General features: G+C 43.7%; 2 protein-coding genes across 4 annotated transcripts in view; both read left to right on the top strand.

The window, feature by feature from the left end:
- The window catches only part of AP1G1 (adaptor-related protein complex 1, gamma 1 subunit), a 47,577-nt gene that overhangs the window by 24,505 nt on the left and 6,811 nt on the right, over positions 1 to 16,261 (top strand). For 2 of the 3 annotated variants that reach the window (XM_010579515.1, XM_010579514.1), the window contains 10 exons: positions 1,219 to 1,341; positions 1,671 to 1,760; positions 2,262 to 2,389; positions 3,005 to 3,109; positions 5,264 to 5,405; positions 5,857 to 5,983; positions 6,408 to 6,503; positions 6,740 to 6,900; positions 7,936 to 8,034; positions 10,437 to 11,693. In XM_010579515.1, the coding sequence (XP_010577817.1) occupies positions 1,219 to 1,341; positions 1,671 to 1,760; positions 2,262 to 2,389; positions 3,005 to 3,109; positions 5,264 to 5,405; positions 5,857 to 5,983; positions 6,408 to 6,503; positions 6,740 to 6,900; positions 7,936 to 8,034; positions 10,437 to 10,538 (1,173 nt within the window). In that variant the 3' untranslated portion in view covers positions 10,539 to 11,693. Of the gene's footprint in view, positions 1 to 1,218; positions 1,342 to 1,670; positions 1,761 to 2,261; positions 2,390 to 3,004; positions 3,110 to 5,263; positions 5,406 to 5,856; positions 5,984 to 6,407; positions 6,567 to 6,739; positions 6,901 to 7,935; positions 8,035 to 10,436; positions 11,694 to 16,261 lie in introns of those variants that run through there. The other variant, XR_775151.1, reaches the window with a different exon arrangement.
- PHLPP2 (PH domain and leucine rich repeat protein phosphatase 2) overlaps positions 15,326 to 16,261 on the top strand; it is a 39,815-nt gene continuing 38,879 nt past the window's right edge. Inside the window, exons 1-2 of the mRNA XM_010579682.1 lie at positions 15,326 to 15,363; positions 16,049 to 16,179. Of these exons, the coding sequence (XP_010577984.1) occupies positions 15,326 to 15,363; positions 16,049 to 16,179 (169 nt within the window). The remainder of the gene's footprint in view (positions 15,364 to 16,048; positions 16,180 to 16,261) is intronic.

Below are 16,261 nucleotides of genomic sequence, written 5' to 3'. Positions count from 1 at the left end.
GCTCCAGTGTGGGCTCCTCTCTCCACGGGGCCACAGGTGCTGCCAGGAGCCTGCTCCAGCATGGGCTTCCCATGGGGTCACAGCCTCCTTCAGGCATCCCCCTGCTCTGGCGTGGGGTCCTCCATGGGCTGCAGGTGGATATCTGCTCCACTGTGGACCTCCATGGGCTGCAAGGGGACAGCCTGCCTCACCATGGTCTTCACTGTGGGCTGCAGGGGAATCTCTGCTCTGGCACCTGGAGCACCTCCTCCTGCTCCTTCTTCACTGACCTTGGGGTCTGTAGGGTTGTTTCTTTCATATATTCTCACTCCTCTCTCCAGCTGCAGTTTCTGTTGCCCAGTTTGTTGGTTTGGTTTTTTTTTCCCCTTCTTGACTATGTTCTCCCAGAGGTGCTACCACTGTTGCGGATGGGCTCGGCCTTGGCCAGCGGTGGGTCCATCTTGGAACCAGCTGGCATTGGATCTGTTGGACATAGGGGAAGCTTCTAGCAGCTTCTTACAGAAGCCACCCCTGTAGACCACCACCACTACCAAAACCTTGACATGTAAACACAATACAGCCATCTTTGGTTAGCTTTGTTGACCTAATTGGGCTCACTTAATTTCCTTCTTTTTGCATGCTCTGCTCTGTGCTAGAGGATTGCCTAAACAGAACAGGTTTTGAACAGTATATATCTTCCCTTCAGCGCCAAAGCTGTGTGATTGTGTATTCTCCCACATACTTTCCTGGCCTTAAAGTGGGCTTTTCCCTCTGAGTTCTGTGTTCCTATCCTCTAACCAAAGAGTGATATGCAGGCAAGTTCCTGGGTTCTGTGCTTATTTGGCACAGAGTCTGGCTTTGAGCTGGTGATTGAATAAGCTGCATTCTGCCCCCAAGGTGTCTTTGACTTAAAGCCTTCCATTTAATAGAGAAGTTTTCTGTGTTACTTTTTGTTCCTTCTGTAGCACAGAATTCTTATGTCCACACTCTTACCTTCTTGACAATTTAAGGATATCTATAGTATGGATTTCTCTGGGTATAGCTGAGTTCATAGGGAAAACATACTGTCCTGTATTTCTACCCATCTGAGCCTGTGCAAAATCAACCAGAACGTGCTTGGGGATGAGGAGGTTGCTCTTTATTTCCATGCACATCAGGTGGCTTTGTGAAGGATATCAGCAGATGCTCGGTGTTACTGAGAAGTCAGATAGTGAAACCTAACAACAATTGTTCTTGCAGGCAGGAAGTTATGTTCGTGATGATGCTGTTCCCAATCTGATTCAGCTAATAACTAATAGTGTGGAGATGCATGCCTACACTGTGCAGAGACTCTACAAAGCCATCCTTGGTGATTACTCCCAGGTAATACCAAACACAACCAGCTTCATTTTCATTGTTGTACTGCAGTAAGCATGTTTACTAAGCATCTCAAGGTGAGTCAACATCACACTATCTAGCTCCAAGGGACAGATTGCAGAGGAGGCATGTCTTCTGTAAGTTCACATTCTTTTTATTTTCTCTAATTCTCTTATGGAATTCTTGATTGAATCGGATATTCCTGTTTCTTCTGCTGCAGAAGTTCCTTGGCTGGAAGGAGGGCTAAGCTTGCTCTGGGAGATGGTGATAGCTTAATTTGTCATACAGGTATCCATTTATCTCTGAGGCATCTGATTTTTTTCTTCTTCTAACAGCAGCCCCTGGTGCAAGTGGCCTCTTGGTGTATAGGAGAGTACGGAGATCTTCTGGTGTCTGGTCAGTGTGAAGAGGAGGAACCAATACAGGTATAGCTTGGGAAAGAACAACAACTGTATACCTGGCTAGGCTGGAGCTGCTTCATGCTGGCTATGTGAGGGGAATACTTGCAATGGTTACTTAGCACTGGTGTCTGTTATGGTGATGGACCCTGGACAGGAATCTCCTTCCCATGCTACAGGCATCGGCTGCGTAAACACTCCCTGTGAGGAGTGCAGCTACAATTGGCAGAGCAGTGTAGTTTCAGTGCTAACCTAGCTTGCAGGGTATCTGCTAGGGTCTTATCTGTGTATTTTGGTGATAAACCTGCTTTTCAATGTGTTCAACAGGAACTGTATTTTAAAACTAATATAATAAGATCTCCACCTAGGTGTATCTGTCTCACACACTCTGAACATAATGCCACAGGCTCACAAACTTGTGGAGGACGTACAACACAGCCATTAAGCAAGACACGTTTTTACAGTATGTCCTGGAAGGCTTGCTGCAAAGCTTCTCTGTCTCAGCCTAACCTTTCTGTACTTTTTCAGGTAACAGAGGATGAAGTTCTTGATATTTTAGAAAGCGTCCTGATATCTAATATGTCTGCATCTGTAACACGAGGCTATGCTCTCACTGCTATCATGAAGCTTTCCACAAGGTTCACCTGCACTGTCAAGTGAGTTCTCATTGATGTACTGCACAGGGCTTTGTGGCAAATATGCTGGCATCAGTTGTCTTTAGTAGAAGTATTCCTTGGACATGTTGTGCTTCCATGGTTTACAAGAGTCATCTTGTTATTTGTTTTACAGTCCTCCTTTGCTTGCAGGGTGGAAGACTTCCACTGATTTATACTGTTTTCTCTGTGGATGTACACTACTATGTAGGGACTTAATCCATGTTGCTGTTGCTTGAAAACTTTATGAGGAAGATAAGTCCTTACTTTCAGCAGACTGTTCTTTCCAGTTCGTTATTCAGATGATGGAGAGAAAAATAGCCTTGTTTCCTACCAATGACTTCTCGGTGTGGGTAGTTGAGCTTTCTTATGATATACCTTGTCTTGTGGTGGTATATTAATCACCTGCTGATGCTGCTGTGAAGGGGCAGTTCAGAAATGGATGTTGTGTAGATACTCCAGGAAAATAGCAGTGACTACTGTTTTAAATGAGTTACACAGGACACCTGTTGAGCAGAAGCCAGATAGTGTCTTCTGGATGACACATGCTAATCCCTTGCTTATTGCTGCTAATTCCATGGTGTGTTTGTTTTTGTTTCCCCCCCTGCCCCCACACAGTCGCATTAAGAAGGTAGTTTCCATTTATGGCAGCAGCATTGATGTGGAGTTACAGCAGAGGGCAGTGGAATATAATGCACTTTTCAAGAAATACGATCACATGAGGTAAGTGCTGATGGGTTTTGGTGTTTGAAAAGGATCATTATACGCTATTCTGATCTCCTGTGTACCGCACTTTGTGCTTTGAGAGCTTTGTCTGGTGATTTTGGTAGTATTACAGAGGAACTAGAATTCCTCCCTCATCTATGGGCCTAGTGAGTGTTTTAAGAACTTAAAATATCCTGGGAGATTGTTCTGTGATCAAAGACTTTCTCTGCCAAAACATTTGCCCTGCTTTGAGCTTGAACTTGACTAATTTTTAATTCTAGGTGTTGAATCTTAAATTTGCTAGCTGAGTAAGTGTCTGCAGGTAGCTTTTATCATGCTAGCATTACTACAGTCACTAGGTTCAAATTGATTTTAAAATGTCTTTTGGAATAAACGTGCAGAGATCCATTGACCTGTCCTTCTAAGCTGTGCTCTGAACTTGAGGTAATTCTCCAACTGTTAATACTTTTCAGTTTTTCAGAACATCTTTTTAATTCACTGTATCTTCTTGTAGTATCTGTTTAAAATCTCAAATTCTGTATGCAAAGGCATAATATTTCACTGCGCCACTTGGCATCCCTGTTCTACACTACGTGAGCATGTTAACCTCCTTACACCCTTATCGTTGAGAGGTCCCCATTCATCATTGCTTTGCTCAAGTGATTGTTTCTTTACAAGAAAGTTAAAACCTTACTTTGTTGCAATAACTAAAGCTATAGTTCTTTGCGGAATAGTCATTAATCTGCAATAGTTAATGGTTGATACATAGGACCACAGATTCTATTCAGTGAGGATCATGTGGAGGAGATCTTCTGGGGATTAACTTCATCCACCATTGAAAACTTTCCATAAGATGCCATTGGATGGAAGAGCATCCATTTTAGAGTCTAAATGAGAGGACAGAGAGTAAATGGGTGCCACTTAGTGAAATATTGCCTGTGCTTGTAAGAGCCTCCAAAGCTTGTTTCAAAGGCTGTTCACAGTCACTTTTTTCCATAGGTACGATCCTATTCCCTATGTGTAGGACACCAACATCCTTGTGATTTCCTCTTTTCTCTCCTGCCACTGGATCCGTGAAGCAGCTCAAATTGTTCTTGGAAAAGTCATGTTAATGAGCTAGGGCATGTGTGCTGCCTGGAGCTTCATGCGAAGCCTTATGAATGAGTTGAGAAAAATCTAGCATGAGAGGCTTTTGATCTGAGTGGATCATTGCAGACAGCAGTGTCTGGCAATCAGCTGACTTTTGATCAGATGGCAGTGTACACTATTCATAGTTTTGGGAAGCATTACAGTTCAGAAAAACATATGTGAACATTCAGTTTTACAAGAGAGCATCTGTGTTTTTTCCCCCCAGTATATTCTGGTGTTCATTACAGTGTAAAGGTCAATATTTAATAGTTTCTATTCATTAAGGCCTTGTTCATCGTCAAAAATGTGGTCCATTGTTGGGTTTATTGGCACTGGAACACTTTTTCAGCCCAAAAGATGGGTAGACAGTGTGGCTTACCCCTATTACATGCAGTGCTTTGTGGCTTGATCTGCAAGGGTAGTGGCCTTTCTTGTATTACAGACTAGTTCTCCCTATACAGGTTTTCCTAGTCTTTTGGTTTGATGTCAGGATCCTGGATCCCATGCCGCCTCTTCAGTCTCTGTATCATTTCAGGAGGGTACTCAAGGGCTGAACTTAATCTCTTTGGAAACTTAATTTGGCTAAATGAGAGCATTGTGATTTGCTTTGCCAACTTTTTCACCTGTTCTAAGTGGTTAACCCTTCTGCAAAAAGAAGTCAAATGAGCTGACTCTGACTAAGCTGCATATGGAACAGAGCAGTCAAGTGTCCCATGTCTGCAGTTAATCCACCATTTCTCAATTTAATCTTTGTTTTGGGTTTGTTATCCTAGCCTCACAGTGGAAACTGTGTTAAGTACTAAGGGAAAACAGGAAGCAGGAGGACTTGTTTGGCTTTCAGCTGTCGACTAATGTATTTACACTGGCACAGAATGCCAGGAATTGCTTCTGACCACTCAAGTTGTCATGCAGTCTTACTGTTCCCCTGCACTGGAGCTAAAAGGAAAAGGCAGGTTGCCCTGTGTATGTCATCTCCTGAATGTCTGAGTATTTGGATTGGGATCCAGGAAGATGGCACAGTGTAACTATGTCAGCTTCTTTCAGGCCAGCGCTGCTTGAGAGAATGCCAGTAATGGAGAAAGTCACCACAAATGGCCCTACTGAGATTGTACAGACCAATGGAGAGACAGAGCCAGCAGTACTGGAAACCAAACCTCCACCCTCTGGATTGCAGCCTGCCAGCCAGGTAATGGAAGCTGACCTAGGATAAGTTTCCACTGCATGTCAGACCACACTACTAGCCACTGCCAACAGTAAGCTGAGACCATCTCCTTGCCCCTCTCTGCCTCTTTGCTGGTGATGATTGCATCATCTTTCTACTCTGATGGCTCTAATATCAAGAACGGGTGTGTGGAAGAGGTCATTGTGAGGGGTGCAAAGAGCCAGGTGTGGTAAAGCCATATATCACCCAACTTGTCTTAGTGTGCACGAACTCCATCCTTCTCTATTTCTGTGGTCCCAAGAGCATGGAAACTAGATCTCTTGTGGGGCATGGGACCATAGCCAAACTAAAAACCTCTCTGACTGGCCAGCAGCTCTGTTGGTCTCCAATCTGAGAGCGAGTAGAATCCATTACATTTGCAAGGGAAAGTAGCAGGAAGCTGAATATGTAACTATTACATCCACTCTCTCATTAGGCAAATGATTTGTTGGACTTGTTGGGGGGAAGTGATATAACACCTGTAATCCCCACTGCACCTACAAGCAAGCCAGCCTCTGCTGGTGGGGAGCTCCTTGACCTCCTGGGAGACCTCAACCTAACAGGTGAGCAGGCTGCATCTCTTCCAAGTCTATATTCTCAGTCCTGGGGAGGGATGAGGGATGGCTAGTTCTTCACTTTCTATCAAGTCCTAGTCTTCATGCTTTTTCTTACCAAGATCCATGTTGGCATACAGGTGGGAGTCAGGGAATGAAGTCACAGGTTGACTCTGTGTGATTAGCTGGTGAGATGAGCATTTTCACACTCCAGCCTGGGAATGCTGTGAGCCTTTCCAGAAAGGGTTGGAATATGTGAGGAATTCATTCCATTTGAATGCCTTCTAGCTTGAGAGGAGCCAGTGCTTGTTAATGAAAGCAGAGAAGTGGAGGATGACAACACAGATGATATACAGCAGTTGATCTTTGGAGAAGGAGTAATTACTCTTCATTTTGTGACAGCTAAGTAATAATCCTTCAACGTTTCTTGTAGGTTCTCCAATATCTGCCCCTGCACCCCAGATAGCACAGCCTCCGTTCCTGCTTGATGGACTTTCATCACAGCCTCTCTTCAATGATATTGCTGCAGGTTAGGGACATGTAAATCCTTAGCCTAAGGTGCCACAGCACCCAACTAAAGAGGAAACAAGGGGTAGTAAAAAAAGGGGGGATTGGGAAGTGAAGTGTGGCACCGACACTGGAGCAGGAGGAGGGGATGTGTTTAATCTTCAGAAGAGTTTGTGTCTGGGGTAAAGTAAATGTGTTCTGTGATGTTGAGAATGATCTCCAGATTCTGTAGGTCTGCTGCTTTTTTGTTTTCTACAGGAATCCCCTCAATTACTGCATACAACAAGAATGGGCTGAAGATTGACTTCACCTTTGAGAGGTCAAACACCAACCCTAGCGTCACTGTAATCACGATACAGGCCTCCAACAGCACAGAGCTGGATATGACAGATTTTGTTTTCCAAGCTGCAGTACCAAAGGTAGACCCACTTAGGTCAACTACAGTAATAGGTAGAGGGCCAGCTGCAAATACTTCCTGATCAGTGCCTTCATGTAGACAGAAAATTGCAGCATGGTAATCAAGGCTAAGAGCTGTTCTCTTAGTGCTCAGTTTGGTTATCTCTTTCTAGTCTGAAAGTAAATGTTATAAATGCAATAGAACACCAGCTCCTATCAGATTGGACTACTTCTGCTTGGACAAAATCTTGTTTTAAAATCACCACTTTCTAGGAAAGTTGCTAAACCACACACAGAAAAATGTTGGGTCAAAAAAAAAAAAGTGAAGGCACTAATCTTTCCCTTTATTCTTAGTTTCTAAGAAATACACCATGCTCTTTACAGCTATGAATACATGAAAAAAGTCTTTTGAAGCTATTAGCTGCCTAGAAAAGTTTAAATGAGTCCCCACATGGTGATGAGTAGTGGTCCTCCTTTAAGCAGTGAATTGTGCTGCAGCTAAATGCAAGGGGAGACAAAATATGGGAGACAGATATTGTGTAGTTTATAATAGAGCAGACCATTTAAGCAGGGTTTGATTGGAATGTTCTTCAAGTTTGGGGAAAATACATTCACTTCTGGGAGTTTCACTTGTAGGAATTAGTAATGCTCTAACTTTAATTCGGATAGGTTTCATACCTGCTGTAGGAAGGAATTAGGGAAAGAATGGGACTCCTGAAGTTACAGGTGTGCTGAGCAGTCTTGACTGTTCTTCTGTGTGTGATACTTGAAACAATGCATCACTGCTGATCTTGGTATGCTACAGTAAGCCCCCACCCCCTAGTATTTGTACTACCTGGATCTTATTTGTGTAGAAAGTAGGTGGACTAGTGAATTTAATTCATTAAATTCATCATAGTGAATGTTTTGTTCTTTACAGATAGAGAATTGAAGAACTGATTATTTGGGGCCAGGAACTGAACTCTTAATTTTCCTTGCTTTCTGTCAGTGCAAACAAAACACTTTTATGTTCTTACTTGATTAAGCATCAAATTGTTTTTTCTTTGCCCTTTCTTCAGACATTCCAGCTGCAGCTTCTGTCTCCCAGCAGCAGTGTCATCCCTGCATTTAACTCGGGGACCATCACACAGGTCATTAAAGTCCTGAATCCACAAAAGGTGAGTGATTCCAAGAACAGTTATTAAAGATACTGTCTTGAAATTCTGCGTTTAGTGGCAGTGAGTTAGGGATGCATCTCTGATGAGAGATAGGGAGTGAGGTAGTGAATGATGTGTTTTTAATGACAGTCATTTTGGTTAGGGTTAGGAAAAAGTTATGAAACAGACAGGAGGTCCTGGCCACAGGTTTGGCCTTCTATTTGGTTATACTGCTAAAACAGATTCACAGCTTTGCTATCTTCTTGAATTCATGAATGTCTTTTGCATTGGAATGATTGTTAAACAAGTTTTTAGATGGCCTTTCTAGCACAGCTCAACCTGGTGTTTGTATGTGTTGTAAAAGTGATGTCTGAAAGGCAAGCATCTTGCCATATAAATATATTCAACATTCGTTCTTGCTTTCTACAGCAGCGTTACTTGAAATGTTTGTTACACAAAAACTAGCTTGATCCATAATTTTCACAAAATTGTCTGTTTTCTCAAGTGGTGTAATTTGTTTTTAATGTGATGAGTGTAGTTTTAAACAATTGATGGAAAAAATCTTTAGGTGTGATTTAATCAGAATTCTATTTGGTTTACAGCCTTCAGAGACAGGCTTCAAGACTGGGATGCAGCAGACTTGAGGGGAGGGAGGGGTGTGGCCCACATGTCCTCCTTAAGAGGCTTTGCAAGTATTTAGATGGCATCAGAAAGAAAAATAAAATTGAAATCATGTATTTCTTCCTTTGTGGGACACCTTAAGATCTTAAACATCTTTAAGAACTGAAAACATCTTAAGTTTTTCATAGCTTAACACTTACATACTGCTCTAGATGTTAAGTGTTGCTGCTAGACTGATGTGCAAATTAGAAGAATTCTCAAATCGCAGCCCAAGATTTCAGTGAAATGGTTGTCTTCTAGTGCATAATTTTTGTGGTTTCCATGCCTCTCCCCTTATCTCTGTGTAGTGTGCTCCCCTCTGCCTATATTAAGGCACAAGACTAATTCTCTTGGTCTTGTATACATCTGATATGAACTTCTCTGTAGTGCTGTAGAGCACCTTTCAAAGATCACTTTGAAGGTTATTTTCTGAACTTGGGAGAGTTTAAGAGTTTTCCTGTAAGATGCCAGAAGTTGCAATATATCCACCTCAGATGGGACCCACAAGATGAAATACACCTAGATAGTGGGATGTGTTCTTGTTGGAACACCAGAACTCCTATGAACACTTCAGAATACAGAGTGTTTTGCTACCCTCTTCTCTTGCCCACTGTTTTCTAACTCTTCCACCTCAGGCATTTGTGCATCTCTTACTGTCCTTTAGATTGCTACTGCCTCAAAGTACAGCTTTGCAAGAACCCTGTCCATGACATAGTGTAGTTACCTGGAATACTGTGAGGGAGGCAACCTTGGAACAGCCTTGCTACTTAGGAGGTAGCTGTTTGTCTTGTCAGTATTGTAAAAAAAGTCTGTTCACCTGGACATGGGCTGTCATTATGCTGGATTGAAACTGATGGCCAGTTTCCCAAAACAACACCAAATATAACAAAAACTGACACTGATTATGTTGATCTATTAGTCATAAAGCATAGCTTCCTTATCCTGAGGCTGGTTGGAGCAGTCATTGTCCTCCTTTCCTCCCTCTGCTATTCCTTTTGTATATTTCCCTCTAGATATGGGGAAAAGAGCCAGAAATAGCCAACTTTTGGTTTTCCTTTTAGAGTTTTTGGGAAATGAGTTTTTTGAGAGTGAGGAGAATAGGGAACCTGGCTGGAGCACACTGTGCTCTAGCTGTTTTTAAGGGCCACCTACTATCTGGATGACAGCCAAATGACAAGAGTGTAAAACAACTTCTGAGCATTCCATCATTTACTCACAGGAGGAGAAAAAGTTCTTAGAAACTCTGTTTCCAGTCTTTCTTAGGCTATTTCCTTCACAGTGCTACTAAGCTATGCAATACTTGAATTTTCCAGACTGCTGCCTCAAGTGAACAGCTAGTATGGGAATGACACCTCTCCCCGCGAGCCTAGGTGCAAACCAGCAGAGTCCAGATCTGCCTCCTGCTTTCTTCCATTGTTAACTGGGATTTTAAGGCAGTTATTTTTGTATTTAAGGACTTAAGCGCTTGTGAGAGTAGGGCCAGTGCAGAGAGAGGTATGGGTAGAAGCTGTGCTATAGCTTTTCTGAGAGCTTGTACCTGATCTGAGAACTACAGCGAGCAATGAACGTCTTACCAGATTAAGCATTTATTGCAGTGTCATAGCTTACCCTGTACATCCTGCCAGCAAGCTCTTGTCGTGAGGAAAGGTCTGTGTTTTGTATTCACGGGGTAAGGGAGGGGAGCGGGACATGGGGTGATTCACTGACCTTTAATGGAGACCTGAATTTGTTTTGTGGTTTTTTTTCTCCCTTTTCTCTTGTAGCAACAACTACGTATGCGGATCAAGTTGACATATAATCACAAGGGCTCAGCAATGCAGGATCTAGCAGAAGTCAACAACTTCCCCCCTCAGTCTTGGCAGTGAGGCTCTGGCACCATTCTTATTCTCACCCCACCCAATCAAAAGAACTCTGGGAAGAAGGTTGTGATCCTTGGCAATCCCCCAAACTGCACCACGGGCATGGGGAACAGATGAGACCTGCTGATGAGGAGGAATTTTCCTGAAGTGATTGCTGACTTTGAAGCATATCTGTTAAGACTAATCTCCTCTCCGCTGATGAGGCTGGCGGCTTGTGGAGGCTACTGTGCACTCCCTCACATATGCATTCACAGCCAGAAGCAACATTCCCTTCTCGCCTCCTCTCCCCCCCACCCTTCCCTACCCCCCTGCAAAGAAACACAGCCTGGTTGGAAGAGAAGTCTGGAATTTCTAGCAGGGAAACTCTTCTCTCTGCAGCAAGTGAACAGCTGCCCCTTCTTTCTGCTGTCTTTTTCCTCTGGGGTGGGCAAGGAGTGTTGTCATTCATTACTAGCTGTATTCCTTCAGGCACTTTCATCTGGGGCTCAGATCTGGGACTTGGGGGATGTCAGGCTGCCCTGCCTCTTTCTTTTTGTATCCCCTGTGTCTGAAGCGGCTGGAGGCTTCTTATGGCCTATTCAGTGCATTATTGTATACACCCACCTCTTAGTTATGTGATACGTACCAAGAGCAGGTTAGGCCTTGGGAGTTCATCTGCAAACCTGAGACAGTGCAGGAAAAGAGGTGCTGGGTGAGAGCTGATAAAATTGCTTTGGTGCTGTACTTGGAAATGAAGACCTTACACTTGAATTTTCTTTCTTTCCATCAATAGCTACAGCCATGCAGATTCACAGTCAGTCTTCTGTAGCTTCCCCAGAAAATGTGGTGATGTATGAGAGATGTAGAGATCCAAGGAGCAGCTGGTTTTCTACCACAGATGGTTTCAAAGCCTTTTAACCCATTAGTTGTGGTTTATGGGTAGAAAAGACATACTCAATTTTGTAGATCAGTCTTTGAGCAAGGGCTCTGTTCCTGCTGGGAGACTCATCAGAGACTATGCTGCAAAGTTGCTCTTCCCAGTTATTCCAGACCTTCTCCCCAGTTTAATTTCCAGAGCCTGTTGTAGACCCCCTGGATTCCATTTGAGTTACTTCTGACTGGGATATTTGTGTTGTATCTGTAATATTGGCACTGAAATAAAGACCATGCGGTTTAAAGAGACCTTTTCCCATTTTGTTACTTGATTGATCCTTGTAGTTTGCTCCTTACTCCCCTTTCAGAGAAATGTGCTAGTTCAGGTTCGGACTGAAAGTAACTAACTGTTTTTTTGAATGGAAGCCAGTCTGAGTATTTGGATCCAAAGATGTGAGGTCCAGTACTCTTCTAAGCTTGTAGAAAGCTGTGTTCAGTTATGCTTCCTAGCATGAACTGTTGTCGAGGTAGTACAGTTCTGTGAATTCTCATGGAGGCAATTACAGGACATAAAGCACAGTGTAACAAAACTATTCAGATGTTCGGCCCTCTTCAGGGAGGAAGAGGGGAGGATATATCTTAGATCATCATCCATGAGTGTACTGGTAAACCGAAGGTAGTCCAGCTTCCAACCTAGTGCTTTCTCAAAAGAAATGGGTGGCACATCTGCTTTATTTCTGTTCTAGGGCTTTCCAGATAGTGATCACTCAGTGCTCTGATGGCAAGCTTAGACACATCTATTTGCATCTGCAAAAGTGCTAACACTAGGCTCCAGTCCTTGCCAAAAAACATTGCAAGTGTGGTGCACAATGCACTTAGGGAAAATTGAAGACCTATTCTGCCCTTGAATTGGGAGCAGGAGGCCACTAAAGGTTGTTCAGTCTGCTTTGGTTTTAACTGCATTAAGTAATATAACATAGGACTGACTGTCACTGACTTAAGTGCTGGTCTGTGTAGTGGGATAAGTTTAGCTTGTCTTGGAGGGCATTTTTCTGCCTTACTGATTAAACCGGTCTGGACCTTTGGATTCCAAAGAGCTCCTTTATTCTCCTGGAACTGCCATCAGCATGGGGTTATAAAATCTAGAAGAATGATGTATGATTTTCTTAAAATTCTGGTTGTGGCAGGGTCATGCTTTGGCGATCAGTGGTGAGATAGATACTGTGCTTCAGCTGGAAGCATCATGAAGCAGGCAGTCTTGCAGAAAATGGCTGAATCGAAGTCCACTTGTAGGTGCTGAGCATTTACCTTTGTTCCTTTCACTGCAATTGTGACTGTTCACTACCCCACTGGTTCAAACTCCTTAGTGTTGAAGGCTGAGCATATTAAATCTAGATTCCAGTGAGCTCTGAGGGTGTCCCAGATACGAAGCTAATGAAGAGTCTTTGCCTTAGTTCCTGAACTCCCTATAAGCTCTCTCATTGTCCTCACAGAATTGTATGTGGTCACTTGTACTGAAAGCTGGCATGCCTCAATCTCCATTTGTTTTTGCTGAGAAAGAACACTGGTGCAGGAGATGGGGAAAAAGAAGTAGATGGTCTCTCACCTGGCTGGTTTGTTATGGCATAGTTGGGAACAACTTATCTTGTCCCTCTTGCTGCACTTGTTTTCTGTCCCCTAGGGCAGCTGGGTTTTGTTGTTGGTCTCTGGTAAGCTCGTAGGGTAAATTCCTACTATGTTCGTTTCTTGGCTCTATCAGCCACCCTTGCACAGTGTTTGTGTTTTGGGAAATAGGTGCTTTGTCATACGTTTGAGTCAAGCTGAAGGAGGCAGTGCATGTACCTGAAATGCATTTTGCTTGAAGCCATCCCTTGGCTATGAAGTACTCCTTTGTAGCAGCTGAACATTCCTGTTGTCCTTGGAGCTCTTTCCCTTCCCTGCTAAGGGATGGGGTACTAACATTATGCCAGAAGGAAGGCCAGGTTTCACAAGTTTCCGTATCTGCAATACTAGATAACCATTGCTTGCTCCTTGACCCGAGTACACCTCTTAAGCTCTGTGCTGCTGCTTTATTTTCTCACTGGAGAGTACTCGCATGTCCACATCCGAGGCACTCTGAGTCTTTCTTCCACCAGTTGAATGCAACAATTCTTACAGGTCAGGTCAACATTTTCCTTGCTTCGGTGTAAGGGGAATATAAAGGGAGCAAGATACAGACTTCATGGCTAATCTTACTAATACCTGCATTGGAGACTTTGGAGCTGGGAGAGATTGAATGTCTGTTTTTTCAAGTGAATGTATTTTGAGTCAAAAAATGACAGAAAGAATAGTGGCCATAATTGGCTTGAAGGGGGAGGAGACATGAGAAGGTCATAAGATTTGACTTTGTCCAGGTTTTGATGGGACAAAATATGGCCTTGAACAACCTTTTGAAGCAATAGCAGTAAGGGGGCTGCCACCTATACAGTACCTTGGATATATAACTCAGAAGATGCTGAAACAGCTAGGAAAGGTGACTTAGTGCCTTCCCCAAGGCTGGTACTAGCTGCAAGATGGAGCAGCAAAGATGGCTTTTTTTTAGATCTGCTGATGCGCTTTCTATGTGTTAATTTTCTACTTGGGGGCTGTGAGGGAAGGAGCTACTGGACTGCTTCCCTCTAAACTTTCACTCTGTTCCTGTATATTCCTTTTTCTTTCCTGATGTTGTAATTTACATTTTACATAGAGCCCCATCCCACCTCTTTGACAGTATAGTAAAAAAAAAAATAATAAAAAAAACCCAACCCACAAAACCAACCCACAAAAACCCAAACAACCCCTCCCCCACAAAAAAAAAACCAAACCCAAACCAAAACCCCAACAGACCCAACCGAATTTAAAGTAAAAACATGCCATTTGAGCAGGGAGCCTGGTGGCATTCTAACTTCTGCAGACCTATTTTTGAGATGTGAAAAATTTAAATAAATGCTGAGTCTTAGGTGAGTGAGGAGCATAACGGATGTGAACATTTACATGGGATGCATTAGACTTCTGCTGTGTGTCTTGTCTTTTGGTTGAAACAAATTATGAAGTGACTAATAAAAATGAGTCAATATTCAATGATTTAAAACTGTGCCTTGTTGCTTTTTGCAAGTACAGTGGGATAGGTTGTCTTCATTCTTAACATTTGGCCATGACAAGGTTAGATGATGTAAAATAATCAATAAGGGCGGAATTTGAAAAACTTTCCAGGAAATTTTGGAGAGCTAAATGCTTAAACAGTTCATGTGAAATATCACCCTAAAAGAGAGTGTGTCAATTTCTAGCAGCAATACTTGTCCAGGTGCTAGAAAGCTGTGATGACATCTGAACCCAAGGAATTTTTTTTCCCTGATGTTTGCAGCCTGCCATTGGAGTTTGTTACAATTCCCTTGCTGATTAAAAAGCTCCTTTTCATACTCCATGTGCATCCAGGACAAGGATTGTTGTAATCTCATTGTCCGGTAACCCAATACATGTGCCTGCTGTAAGGTTCTTCCTTGCATTTTCTAGTCACAGGAACATTTTATACTTTTCATGTGTTTTCTAACACATAATTGCAGTTCTTTTGCAAAGTACAGTCTCCTCTGTGTTGGCATGTGTCCTTTCTTTAGGGAAATTCCCTGGAGGCAAAGTAGTTACAGAACTATAAAGCTGTACCTAGAAATGCATTGTAATCATGCCTTTCTGTAGAGAAAACCCAATGAAAATTTGATTTATTTTTCAAGTTTTCTCAGCTTGTGTGTATAGTCTGGAAGTGTTAAGAAAACTAGGTGTGTGGCGTTTCCTGTGCCTGCCTTGGTTTAATGACATGAGTTAATACAAAGTGCCAGGGACCACTTCTAACCTTGCTGGTAAGATGGGTTGTCTGTCAGTTCGTTGATTTTGAATAGGAGAGCGCTCCAGCACCAGAGAACTCAAAAATGGCATCAGAAACTGCCAGTTTGTGTGGCAGCGAACGGTCAGTCATCTTAGGCCCCGGTTCTAGCGCGGGACTGTCCCCTGGGATGCTGTTCCTTGGTGTTCCTTCTGTGCATGGGACTGAAGCCCTGGGAGTGCTGTGTGGGCAATGCTATGCACATCACCTGTGCCCAGGAGCAGATCCACAATGCTACCGAGCAAAATGCTGGGATAGACTAGGAAGAAGGCAGGAAATGTTTAAAAGAAACGTGTAATAGAATTGAAAGTGTTTGGCATAGCAATAATACCAATGGTGAGAATTTGGAAAGCAGGTCTGGACTTAACTCTGAAGTAAGACCAGGAATTAGTGTAGCAAAAAAAGAAAGAAATGTGATGATGACAGGCTAAAGTGTGCTCAAGTTTGGAACCATGGGTGATGGTGGGGAGTGGGGGGAGGCTTTTTGTTGGTTTAATGTGCTTGATCCCGTTCAGGCACGAACAGTAGCTGTCTGAAAGCATCAGTCCAGTTCTGGTAAACTGCACAGTGACGATGAAAATCATTAGCAAGTTAAGACCGCCTGAGCTAACACGGTGGACCTACTCGGCGCTGGGAGGAAGGGGACGTTCAGGTGCTCTGCTGCGTTAACTTCGGCCCCGGGAGGCGGACGGTAACGGACACGAAGCGGGGGAAAGCGTGCGCTAGGCAGCGTGAGCGTACAAGGGTAAGCTCTCTCCTCGGTAAGCAGTTCGCAGCTGACGCTGCTTCAGGAGCGGCGGTACGACCTGCACCAACGCCGTTACGGGAACAGGCTGCCGACTGCCCGGAAGCGTCCAGCGTCGCGCTCAGGGCCGGCCCAGTGCAGGCGCCAGCCGAGGGGCAAGGACCGAGGCCAGGCCGCGCTCGGGAGAACACTCCCCGGCCGCCGTCCCCGCGGGCCGGGCCGGGGCCTCGCGGCGGG

The sequence above is a fragment of the Haliaeetus leucocephalus genome, unplaced genomic scaffold (assembly GCF_000737465.1).
Source record: "Haliaeetus leucocephalus isolate CR32 unplaced genomic scaffold, Haliaeetus_leucocephalus-4.0 Scaffold668, whole genome shotgun sequence".
Lineage (NCBI taxonomy): Eukaryota > Metazoa > Chordata > Aves > Accipitriformes > Accipitridae > Haliaeetus > Haliaeetus leucocephalus.
The sequence above is the reverse complement of the archived record's forward strand: the minus strand, read 5'-3'. Positions and strand labels throughout refer to the sequence as shown.